We start from the raw sequence: 12,851 nt of genomic DNA on the forward strand, positions 1-12,851 counted from the left end.
TGCTCCTCTCCACAAAGTACCCACTTTCAACATTCACCTATCCACATCAATAACATCATCATGAACAATGGGTTGAGGAATGTAAATAGCTGATTCTTGTGAAGGAGACAGAGTATAGTGGAAGAGTGAACCATTCAAAAAAAAAAAAAAAAATAGTGGAAGAGTGCATTTTCCTCAGTATAAGCCTTAGTGATGATCTTGACTTCCCTATGGTACTTTTTGTACCACCACGATCCAAGATGACTCTACATCCATCATAGAAGACACCTGACATAAACCTTGCTGATGAAACAAATCAGCACATCAACAAACTTGGCACTTCTCAGCCCATTGCTCATATCAACATAGCCATATATATACATACATGACCTTCCTGACCTTCCTATGGAACTGGTTTGCACCACCACAATTAAAAGATGACTAAATCTATCGTAGAAGACACTTGAAGTAAACCTGGGTGATGCAACTAATTCAAAGATCATCAAAATTAGCACTTGCATTACACTTGAAGAACGCACACAAACGATGAATTTGCCTGACTTCAAGATATCTTTGCTTGGCCTTATGTCAACATGCCCGACCTAAACCTTTCTCTAGTACTACATCACCTTAGGATACCACCAAGAACCCAACTTATCACTCGTGAGTTATGAAGAATGCACCCTAGCTTTGCCATTGAAGTCAACGATGAACTCCAAAAATTAATCAACATCGGCTTCATTACAACATAGTTGGTCATGAAATGTGACTGCTGTGACCAAATTTCTACTGTTGAAGACAAAGACCATACAATTTCCATCACCCCATCGGGAACTTATTCATTATGAGGTTACGCTTTTTGACCTCAAAGATGTTGGGGCCAGTTATCAACGAACTGTGATAAGTTTTCACAATAACATGAACGGAAAATTGAAAGACTGTTGATGACATACTTGCCAGTCAACATGAAGATCATATTAAATGAATGTTCATCTTTGTTGATGCATCCTGAGATTCTTAGCCTCCTTTGTCTACCACTCTTTATTGGTTCATAATTTGTTTACTTAGTTCACCAACTTTGCAACTTTCTTCGTTACCAGGTGGGGCAACTTAAAATCATCCCTTCTATTCAAGCTATAAACCTAAAACTAGGAAATCCATCTCATCCATGTGTTTACTTCTTTGCCATTTATTGCATACTAGTGACAAAGAGGGGCAAACACAAAAACCTTCTTTATTTCCTTTCAAAGCATTTTCATAAACACCCAACTTTCTTCGTTACCAGGTGGGGCAACTTAAAATCATCCCTTCTATTCAAGCTATAAACCTAAAACTAGGAAATCCATCTCATCCATGTGTTTACTTCTTTGCCATTTATTGCATACTAGTGACAAAGAGGGGCAAACACAAAAACCTTCTTTATTTCCTTTCAAAGCATTTTCATAAACACCTAGAGAACCCCCAATTTTTATAATCTAAGCCATTCACCAATTAAGAATAAAAACATCCAAGCTTCACCCTTTATCTATTAAATACACTCTTTTTCGTTTTAGAAAAAGGCACTCAAAGTCAAAGGCCTTTCAAATTTGCAAAACTTGTCATCATCCCTTTCTTTTTTTTTGAGAGAGATTGTCAGTAACCCTTTCTAAAACCTAACTCACAAGCATTCCTCACCAATTTTTTTTCAAACCAAAAACCTAGAAAATTGCTAGATCTAACCCGCATAATCCCCGAAAATCCTCAAAATTACCCATTTCCACCCTTCAATCACAAAATCCTTCACCAACTCCATACGACATGAAAATTTCTCTCAAGATTTCATCTCATCCTCACCATTCCAAGACAACTTAAAGGGAGATACCCCACAATGGCTATATCTCTCATGTCCTGTCGACCAATATCGAAACCTGTAAGTGATTATCTATCAAGGAACCTAAGTGCATTCACCAAGTATCCAGAAGAGATTCAGAGAAAAACAAGAGTAAAGATTAATCATATATTATTATAAGAGAATAACTTCTACTCCGTGTCGACACGTGACACTCATTTCCGTGTCCACAAATCATAGGTTTAGGGCTGCCAATCTGTTGTGATAATCTCAAACGAACAGGGCCTTAGCAGAGAGAACATCCACAGAAATAGAATCACTAACTTATGGAAGAAAATGACCTTATTATCAGATGTCTTACAGTAGAACATAACAAAAAAAAGGGCTGAATATTACCAAGAGAAAAAAGAAAGTGTGCCACAGTTCAACCCAGAAGAGAAATAAAAAAGATTTTTGCATGCATAAAACAAAGATAGGATGCTACATTTCAAACCAGAAGAGACATCAAAAAGATTTTTGCATGCATAAAACAAAGATAGGGGAAAGAAGAAGAGAAAACTGGACAAAATGAATGCCTTCAAGCTGGAGAAGGGGATGATTTTGTTAATAAAAAACAAAAAATTATACAAAAAGAGAATGCTTTCAAGCTTACAATACGAGTGACTGTGATATACACCCAAGCAGAATGAAAGCAGTAACCATAAAATAAATAAAAAAATGCAATAATATATTGCCGAGCTTTGCAACCTCTGTTCTCATCCTCACTACTATTGCCATTATTATCAAAATCACGATCTTGTTGGGGGAGTTGAAAGTTCGTGAAAGACTACATACAACCCAAGAACAGAACGACAGTACCATGATTGCAGAACGAAAATCACATGAAAAGCACAAACCCATTTCCCCCCAAAAAAGAGGAAAAAACTAAAATTACCAAAGCCCATCAATGGAAGAGCAAAAACACACATCACTAACCTTAAGATTGAAGAGATTGGAGAAAAGGGGCGACGATAGGGTTTCTAGCCGTTAAGGTTTTCTGAAAACCTCTGCCACATCAGTTGATATGGTAATTTGGTAAATCACAATATAAGTTTCTTTCCATTCCACGTTGCCACACGTGATTGTCGGGATTACATTTCGATTAAGTGTGAATCCCAATAATTATTAGTCTAATAATCGTTTCTCATAATCTCAAGGTTCTGTTCATTTGAGAATTTGATCCCCCAAACGGATTATCGGACTCAAAAATAATCCAATGGATCCATTTCTGGTCTCAAACGAACAGGGAAAGTAGAGGCCCTTATATATAGATTACAAGGGCACCATCTTCACTGCTGGCTCTTCTCTTATACATACATAACTTAATGAGCCATGAATTTGTAATTAAAAAATATGAGTACATTGCACTATTTTTTATGCATTGAGATCCAAAATTTTCGTGGTGGAATTTTTCCGTGTTAAAATCGCTATGCTAAGGAACCACTAGAATAGGGGCAAACTCTTCTAGACCCACATGGCTACATCCTCATCCAAAATTATCTGTGTGAACTTGTACCATGATCCTACACACTACTAGAGTATTCTTGGCACACTCCAATTCCTAACTTTCATTCGTTCCGATCTCTCCTACTATGTGAACCATGTCAATTTGTGCATTAGATTAAGATTGGTCATTCTTGGATTGTTAAGCGCCTCTTGTGATATCCTAGTGCCACCTTGGATATTGGCCTCCGCGTTCTCTCCAAATCTTCTTTGAATTTATACTTCAACCAACTTGGTACAAGAGTTCCACCCAAACACAAAAACTATCTAATTTTAATAGTACGAAAATACCTTGATTTTGGTCTCCTATTACTAGGGGACTGTTGGGAAATATATCGATCCATTCAGAGCTTGTTCCACCATATGGATGGTTCGGATTTTCCCAAATGTGTAAACACATGAAAACTAGCTAGTGCCCCGAAATATAGCAATTGACACACCTTTTATGGGGATGAGACGGATGTCATGTCATGGCAATTAATCATGGTGATTATGTTTCCTAGTCCACCTCGATTGCACCATGGCCTATACCCTAATCACACTTTTGTGTGGGGTATAAAAGCCACTATAATACAAGCAGAAGCAAACACCAGACATTGAATACACCACCCGGTTTCTATGACCAAAATACCCCACAACTTGGGTATTATCATCCATCTTTGGTCAAGTAAGCTGGCATTTGCTATATATATAAACAACTCCAAGGCAAGTCTCTTAGCTTAAGAGGGTTTCCACTTTCTTTCTTGTAAAAAACAAGAAAAGAATATGGCATCTCTCATTTCGACCTCTCCATCTCCTATTTACACTATTTCCTCTGATATGAAGGCCAGTGGCGCCAGGTGCATCCGTCACAGCTTCACAACCATTGTAAGTTACATTAATCACATCACACGCTCATATACGTATATAAATAGATGGATAGAAGTTTTTTTTTTAATGTCTGTGAGTACTTGTGCAAGTTTTTCAAAAAAACTACTGCGACCTACCTTGCTCGAAGATTCAAACCGTTCATTTGAACCACACCAACGTAAATAGGTTGGCCACCCAAAAATCATTTCCAGAAGGATATCCGAACCCTCCGATCTGCAGAAGGGCGATCAAAATGAATGGCTTAGATCTTCAAACAAGGTGGGCACATGTAAGCTAGCATTGACGTTACGTAAAAATTCAGATAGATAGATAGATAGATAGATAGTGCTTGAGAAATTATGCTCCCGAGCTTTATGAGGACTCAAACATGTGGCCATGTTTTCGCATGGACCCACCAATAGGTTATAGATGGCCTCCACCATGAATGCCTATGGCCCCAAACATCTAATTGATCAGTGACAAGCTAGCCGTCCAATCAATAGCCTGCAATTTCAACGGAATATCCATGGTGGGGCCATGGGGCGTTATATGTTTGTGAGGGTCCCACACGCAAAATCATGCGCCACGTGATGGCCTGATGGGACTATTCAGACATGTAGGACCAAAGATCTTAATCTATTTGTCTATGAGGGATGCTAAACTTATAGGTGCCCCTTGTAGAAACCGGTTACAAGGGCACCACTACTGGATCCACGTCATGGCGTTCTAACGTTTTCTGTGCCTTTATAATAGTGGCGCCCTTGTAACCGGTTTTAATTGTTTTTTGGTAATTACAGCTGCTTTAAATAACTAATTATCAAAAGAAAGGAGTACCATTATGAAAAATAAGGAGTGCACCTATCAATTTTATTTTGTGGGACCATTTTTTGTGCCTTGATCTGAATAGTAAAAAATATTTGCAGAGAATGTCATTTGTTGCTGGTCTAAGGCTTTCCCACCAGATTAAGATAAAAAAGGCAACAAAGATATCATCTTCCCGCACAAATTGCTTCAACACTACAATTTCATGTTCCATAGTAAGACATTCTGCTCCCTACTTAGTTTATTAACTTTGAGATTGTAATTTATGTGGTGAATGATCCAAAACAATTCCTTTTCAACTCATTGTGTCGTAACCAGATCCAGCCACAAGTAAAACAATCAACCTAATTGGTATTGAAAGACCAAAAAGATTCTTTGAATGTCTAAGAAAAAATTATAAGAAATGATCTACACTCAATTAACCTATTGGTATTGCAAGACCAAAAAGATTCTTTGAATGACTAACAAAAAATTATAAGTACTGATCTACACTCAATCAACCTATTGGTATTGCAAGACCAAAAAGATTCTTTGAATGTCTAAGAAAAAATTCGCCTGTACAGTGTGGTCCATCTCCCCCCCTCCTCTCTTTACCATTTCAAAAAAAAAAAAAAAGTCTAAGAAAAAATTATAAGAAATGATCTACACTCAATGGCCGAAAGTTCCTTTCATCGGATGGCTAGAATTCAAGGTGGGCCGGGCACGGCACGGCACAGAAGGGTTCACGGGCCGTGCCATGCAGGGCTGATTTCCTCTAGGGCGAGGCACGGCCCGCAGCCCGCAGTTCCGGGCCGGGCCGGCCTGTTCAATCACATTTTTCAATCAAATGACTTAAGTATCCAAAAAAGAGACTTGTTGGAGGTGTATTTTCGGGATTTTATGAAATATATAAGTTTTTGACGAGAATACTCCCGAACTAGCCGTTTGAAACACCTTTTGGGGGTATTCTTGGGTTTAAAAAAAAAAAACATTTTTTAACGGGGCATCTAGGCTCGCGGGCTGTGCCGGCCCGACGGGCCGCCAAACCAAGCCCAGCACGGCCCGCGACTTTGTGCCGTGCCGGCACGGTCCATGTCGTGCCTTGCCTTGCCGGGCCGCGGGCCAGCACGGCCCATTTGCCACCTTGAGCTAGAATTGTCTGCTCAAATGGATTTGAAAGTCATTATAAATTGGACCCACCAGTTGGATTTTCTAGATTGATGATTCCCAAATCATCATGGATACAAGGGTGTTTCATCATATTATGCAGCATGAGAGTAGCTTTGGAACTTTCCTACGCGCAATTTAGTGTCATACGGTTTCCTTTACACCATAATAAGGGGCCGTTTGGATAGGGGGATTTTAGAATCCGGGATTTCTTCAAAATTGTAGCTAAGAGACAAGAGAAGAAGCGAACCAGCTGTCGTTTTTGACTTCTCGCCCTTCTTTTCGTCAGCTAGAGAGTAGTAGATCTTTCCATATTTCTAGGTTTTAGAAATCTCAGGATGCAAGATAGATTTTTAAAACCTGAATTCCTCACTTAAAATCCAAGAAACGCTGTCAGGACAGCATACAACAGCTTGATCATGAACCCTCGTTTACACTGTTTTCAAACTAAAAGCCTGGGTTCTAAAATCCGCGTATCCAAACGGCCCCTAAGTTCTTCACATAATCAATAAATCTAGGGTTTTTAACACTTGGGTTGTGGTTTTTAGCACAAATGCCTAAGGATTGCCTCAATTTATAAGTTGTTCTTGCTTACAGGCTCAACCAGAAACCCTACAAACTGTTCAAAGCACCATTGCAAAGCAACTATCCGTTGCCGAGAGTACTGTGACTCCTCAGACCAAGTTTGCAGATCTCGGTGCTGATTCCCTTGACACGGTATTTCCTCTCTCTTTTTCTTTGTTTCTTTATTTTTTCTTACGATTGATATCGTTATGAATACAAAGATTTTCATGCATTGATTACTGATTACTTAAATTCTGATTATTAATTTTGAGTCCAATAAACAGTTTGGGGCCCACAGTCAGTTTTCACAATCTAAGAGGAGCAGGGCCTAAGCTTAATAGCTCTAAACTTCCAATTAATTGCTTGTCTTACCTTATTCCATTAAAAATTTAGTGGACTTGGTCTTTGCTCTTCTCTTTGCCTATTATTACTAACTACAAAGAAATCATGTTAGGTGGAGATTATGATGGCTCTAGAGGAGAAGTTTGGAGTGTCGATCGGAGAAGGGGGAGCTGAGAACATCTCAACCGTTCAAGATGCTGCAGATCTGATCGAGAAAGTGAAAGTTGGAGAGGCTTGAGGCTGAGACTTGTCAAGCAATTTGGGATAAAATAACGGCTATGCACTTTAGTATTTTTAAATTTAGTAGAAATGCCTCTTCTCTTGTAATTGAGAGGCTGTTGAATAATTTAAGGGCAGTGATATTTTCCCCCTCTCTGATGGATATTTTACCCCCCTTTAACAGATATCTTTAGGATATACAAAGGGGTGGGAGCCACCGTTAAGTCCAAAAGGCTTAAAAGTTAACGATTTGTGTTAAAGGGGGGAAATATCCATTAGAGAGGGGGGGGGGGGGATTATCACTGCCCTAATTTAATCGTCAAAAGATTTAAGCTACACCTTTTGTTGTTACTTTGCTTTAAAAGTTAATTAAAATTTGATATGTATAATTGATCTAATACCGTTTAGCCATTGAATCCAATCATGGATTGATCATAGCCCTAAATCACTCTAATTGAGTGATCCTAGCCATCCAATTTCAAAGATCGGAAAGGATAAATAAAAAATAAAAATATTAGCTAATATTCAACATTCAATGGATAAAGAGTTCTATAATCAGAAGGTCAGGATCACCAAAGGAATGGTCTAGATGACAACCCCACATGTGAAACAAAAGAATAAGTTCCAAAAAACCTGATTATTTCCTATTGGGTTCACCACCCATTGTTTCATTGCTGTCCCCGTTTCTCCGGTGGCTAAAACTTATCACTCTACCCTTCAATGCATTAGCCCGTGATACATTTACTCTTGGAATAATGCATTGTAGAAAAGGCAGAAAAAGATACCCACTAATTAACATAAATAAAGAGATAATAAGCGCGCACTTGATTGATTGGTGCTATATCTATTTTATTTCCTTCGAGAGGTAAATTGAAATAACTAGGAAAAAAAAAAAAAAAAAATTCTGAGTCGGGCTGAACGAGAATGCCAGCTTTTGGGGTGGAAAAGGAAAACAGATTAATGCATTTTTTCCATTAGTTCTGCCCGGGTTTCATTTCTACCCCAGATTCCCACCCCCCCACCCCCTATTATTTTTTATTTTATTTTTTATAACCAAGACGGCGGAATTAATGGAAATTGAAATAAGACCCCAATTCCACTGACGTGGATGTTAGGATAAACCACATGGATTCTGGGAGGTGTTGTTATCACTTTGCAATATTTTAGGAGCTACTATTATTTACAAGGTTACATGTAGATGGTTGTTGCTGGGTGTGAATAGTGTTTCCTAATTTGTAGGTTTGCTTTCCTATTTTGTTGGTAGTTGAGAGTCCAAAGCTATATGTAGTTGAGATTGGCTTAATGAATGAATAATTTTTCTTAGAAATTGCGTTTTTGCGGGAATAACCCTTCTTCCCTCGGAGTAAGGCTGATCTTCCTCAAATCTGTTATGAACCAATCTCAACTACATGTAGTTATTGTAGTTGAGATTGGCTTAATGAATGAAGATTTTTTCCTAGAAATTGTGTTTTTGCGGGGAACGGCCCTTCCTCCCTCGGAGTGAGGCTGATCTTCTTCCTCAAATCCGTTATGAACCAATTCGAGTTCATAAAATAGACCCAAAAGCCACTTCAAGGCTGATCTTCCCTTTGAGAAGATCAAATCCGAAAAGTTCGTGATTTTGACAAACTACTACAAACAACTAATTATACTAGTGTGAATAGCCTTGACGATTTACCGGGAGAAAGGAGAAAGAACACCATAGAGGCTATGGATAAAGTGAACAAATGATATTGTTATGATTAAAAATTTCTTAAAATCTAGAAAGGTTATTATCTAGAATTGACCAAATTATAATCCAATGAGATCGGATGCATAGAACTGGTTTGTTTCAAAAGCATTTAATTTTCTAAGTGAGACCAATAGTATGATCTCAATTTCTTCACCACATTGGTTCCTTATAATATGGCGAGGCAGAAGCATATTATACATTGTTGAATCCCCAAATTTTAGGGATCTCAATAACCAACGATTTACGTTGGCTTGTTAGGTTTAGGCTATCTTTCATATTTATCTTTTATTTTTTTTATTTATCCTTTATTCTGATTGGTTGTAGAGTCCTAGTATATTGAAACTTCATATCTTTGTAGACATTTATATTTTCTTATCTCTAAATGGAAAAGGGAGACAAGAGAACTTAATTTCGTGCGTTTGTATGAAGGACTGGTTTCCCAAACGAACTAATATTTTGCCTTCTTCAATATCTACTTTTGGGTACCTATCATTTTGGTAACAGAGCAAGGTTTGATCTTGGCATGCCAAATAGATCTCATCCCAAGAGAAAATCAGCCATGGAAGAGAGAGTGGAGAAGTTGGAAGAGTCCGTTAACAACTTGGCAGAGATGTTTTCCAAGTTCATGGAAAATCAAAATCAGAAATCAACGGAGGATAATGTTTCCGGTAGCAAGGGAATCTCTTTCAATGTTGAGAGTGGAGGAAACGAAACATCAAGGTCTAGAACTGCAGAAGGAACCATTCAAACGAGGTTCACTAGGCTGGAGTTCCCTCGTTTCGACGGTTTTGATGATCCGACGGGGTGGGCATATCGTGCCGAGCAGTTTTTTCGTTTTCATCAAACAGCTGAAGATGTGAAGGTACCTTTCTCCTCATTTCACATGGAAGGAGGAGCCGTACAATGGTTTCAATGGTACGAAAAAAACACACAAGAAAATGGAATGGAAGGTTCTGATAATGGCGTCCTGTGTTCGGTTTGGCCCAACTGAATTTGAAGATTTTTATTCTGCCCTTAGTAAATTGCAGCAACAAGGGACAGTCCGTGAGTACCATAAGGAATTTGAAAGATTAGCTAACATGGTGGAAGGGTGGACTGTAAAGGCCTTAGTTGGCTCATTTGTAGCGGGCTTGAAGGAAGACCTTGGTGGTGACAATGAAGAAGAAGACGAAGAAGAACATCCGGCTTGAGGACAAGGCAATTTCCAAGGGGAAGGGAGTGTTGAATTCCCAGATTTTAGGGATCTCAATAACCAACGATTTACGTAGGTTTGTTAGGTTTAGGCCATCTTTCATATTTATCTTTTATTTATCCTTTATTCTGATTGGTTGTAGAGTCCTAGTGTATTGAAACTTCAGATCTTTGTAGACGTTTATATTTTCTTATCTCTAAATGGAAAAGGGAGAGAAGAGTTTAACTTAATTTCGTGCGTCTGTACAAGGGACTGGTTTCCCAAACGAACCATTATTTCGCCTTCTTCAATATCTATTTCTGGATACCTATCATACATTGACATTCCATTGAAGAAAAACGTTTCATACATCTCACTGGTCAATACCCAAAACAAATCTACAATAAAGACATCAAAATACAGAGAAAAAAGCCAAAACAGAAAAGGAAAATTACAGACTCGTCTATATATTTACATACATCATAAGCTTTACAGCATATATATATATATATATATATATATATATATATATATCACAAAATAATCTCTTCTCCCTCATCTCTCATCCTGGTTTACAACTATAACCTTTTCTTTTTATTAGTTGTTATATAAGCCCCACGGTTATAAATCTCTGCCAGTTTTGTTCCTAAAATTGTAGCCGCCCAATCATCGATCAAGAGCACTGATCACAACCCTGAAAGAAATAAAAGAAATAACATGAATCCATTAGTTGACCTTCTTAATTTCTACTAGCACGTAAAGAGCATGGCAATGTTCAATCGACAAAAATAATTAAATAACCCCATATATTGGGAAAAAAAAATCTAAGCGCATCAATTCGGTAAATACATAATGTAAGAGTACATACTGTAAGATCTTATGTGGGCGATCCTTGTTCTAAGCGATCTGTCTAGATTGAAGATTTGAGATTTAAGAGTGAATGAATGGAGTTACCCATTGACCGTCGTGATCAATAAAAGGTATAAGAGTAATCAGTGCATCTCACCCTCTTGAGAGAAGGATGGTCAGTATAGCCGATTTCAACTACATCCAGACTACTGGATGGTAGTTGGTTAAACAGAGAAGCCAAATAGAACTCTAGGAGGCCGGTTGGTTAAACCGATAAGCAAATAGAGTTCTGTTGCGGGTGGAACTCTTGGAGGTCAATAATCAACAGTCTGACGAAGATCACGATATAACCTATACGTACGATCTAACTTGGCTAAAGGAGATCTCCCCACTAGAGACAGGCTGATGATGGTCACTTGTCCCAGGATCCATAAGATCAACGACCCCTGACATTCCACTGTGGTCTCTTGGCCATGGGATCAAGTCTGGTCACTGCACCCATGTACCAGAAAAGCTCCCCCAGCATTTACTCCACTTTTCTAATTAGAGGAAGTCAACTACAAGGGCATTTTTGTCATTTTATAGAGGTAGGCATCTTTTCCGTCGGGGAACTCTCCGCCGGAAGACATTTCTTCCATTTTCCGAACACTTCTTTCCTCTTTCATCTAAATACCCCCCTTAATGAAAATTAACAAAAAAAAATATGTACTGCAACTAAATGTGTTTTTGGCCTTTGGCCACCCAGAGAATTTTATTGTTGGTTCGTAAAACTTATGATTGATTGTATATTTGTATACCCTGGATCTAATCAGAAACAAGTTCATACAGCTCGGGGTTAAGTGGCAACAGTAGGTAGCAAGAAAAGAAGAAAAATAAGACAATACTAACCAATCATAGACAGTGGGGCTTCTGGGTTCTGCCCTTTCTTCTCCTTCAACCATAGACTTTCTCCTCATTCTCTTCAAATCCCCTCGAGGAGTCGCTGCAAAGCCAAAAATATAATAATCCATAATTCCATATGAATAAAAGAAAAACTTCCAACGTTCTAGATTTAAGCCCGATAAAGAAAAATACCCACGAGTGAATGGAGAATCGGGAGCGCTGGATCCATCGGGAGATGAGGACAGGTACCCAGTATCGACCGATAAGTTTCGGAAATTAGGGGTCTTGATGATGGTAATGGTACGAGATATCGGAGGATCATCGTTTATAGGGGGCGAATAAGAGGAAGAGGGGGGGTATTTTCGAAGCTTGCTGAGGCCTGTTTCCGGTTGAGGACCGGCCACGGTGTCGTCCCAGAGCTTATCTAGAAGACCCATTATTGAGAAATGATGAAGGAAATGGTGAGATCAAGGGGGGTGTTAGGAAGGTGTGGGAGATTTTTCCGGTTGGGAGGACGAGGGTCGTTTTATAGAGAAATGGCAGACTCGTTGGGAGGGGGTGTCCGGGAAAAAGGGAGTGCGGATAAGATTTAGACAGCTGGGAGCCGATTTGGTCAACTCGGCTCGGCCATTGGCTTACTTCAAGCCGCTTAAGTTGCTTTCGAATTCATGGCGTGGGTTACTTCTGTGAAATGGCCAAAACACCCTTTTGCTCGCTAATTGTTACCAACTAACTAATGGTGTATCCTTGAGTTTTCATACTGTGTTTTTCAAAAAGTACTGTATAGATCACACCATAAGATGATCCAAACAGTCCATTTGATGTGTCAAATGTAAATAGGATGTGCCCTAAAAAATCATTTCCATAGTTTGATCCCAACCCTCGATGAATGGAAGTATGCATTTCTCTATAATTCGGAGGGCTAG

The 12,851-nt window shown here is 38.8% G+C and overlaps 2 protein-coding genes across 2 annotated transcripts; one reads left to right on the forward strand and one right to left on the reverse strand.

The window, feature by feature from the left end:
* Window positions 1–4,090: 4,090 nt before the first annotated feature.
* Window positions 4,091–7,443, forward strand: LOC143876852 (acyl carrier protein 4, chloroplastic-like). The gene is made up of 4 exons (XM_077378540.1): window positions 4,091–4,216; window positions 5,122–5,235; window positions 6,764–6,883; window positions 7,185–7,443. The coding sequence occupies exons 1-4, from the start codon at window positions 4,115–4,117 to the stop codon at window positions 7,308–7,310; spliced, it is 462 nt and encodes a 153-aa protein (XP_077234655.1). The 5' UTR covers window positions 4,091–4,114; the 3' UTR covers window positions 7,311–7,443.
* A 3,064-nt stretch (window positions 7,444–10,507) lies between these two features.
* Window positions 10,508–12,443, reverse strand: LOC143877979 (Dormancy/auxin associated family protein). The gene is made up of 3 exons (XM_077380343.1): window positions 12,122–12,443; window positions 11,932–12,025; window positions 10,508–10,888 (listed from the first exon to the last, which is right to left on the reverse strand). The coding sequence occupies exons 1-3, from the start codon at window positions 12,360–12,362 to the stop codon at window positions 10,861–10,863; spliced, it is 363 nt and encodes a 120-aa protein (XP_077236458.1). The 5' UTR covers window positions 12,363–12,443; the 3' UTR covers window positions 10,508–10,860.
* Window positions 12,444–12,851: the final 408 nt, after the last annotated feature.

This window comes from Tasmannia lanceolata, unplaced genomic scaffold (genome assembly GCF_043159265.1).
Source record: "Tasmannia lanceolata isolate RefF3 unplaced genomic scaffold, GAP_Taslan_0.1 ptg000005l, whole genome shotgun sequence".
Classification (NCBI taxonomy): domain Eukaryota; kingdom Viridiplantae; phylum Streptophyta; class Magnoliopsida; order Canellales; family Winteraceae; genus Tasmannia; species Tasmannia lanceolata.

Excerpts from the sequence above, each read along its gene's own strand:
- LOC143876852 (XM_077378540.1), top strand. The coding sequence starts at position 4,115 with ATGGCATCTCTCATTTCGACCTCTCCATCTCCTATTTACACTATTTCC. Across the intron at positions 5,236-6,763 it reads CTACAATTTCATGTTCCATA|GCTCAACCAGAAACCCTACA; the intron begins GTAAGACATTCT and ends TCTTGCTTACAG. Across the intron at positions 6,884-7,184 it reads GTGCTGATTCCCTTGACACG|GTGGAGATTATGATGGCTCT; the intron begins GTATTTCCTCTC and ends AAATCATGTTAG.
- LOC143877979 (XM_077380343.1), bottom strand. The coding sequence starts at position 12,362 with ATGGGTCTTCTAGATAAGCTCTGGGACGACACCGTGGCCGGTCCTCAA. Across the intron at positions 12,026-12,121 it reads TCCCGATTCTCCATTCACTC|CGACTCCTCGAGGGGATTTG; the intron begins GTGGGTATTTTT and ends TTGGCTTTGCAG. Across the intron at positions 10,889-11,931 it reads AGCCCCACTGTCTATGATTG|GGTTGTGATCAGTGCTCTTG; the intron begins GTTAGTATTGTC and ends TATTTCTTTCAG.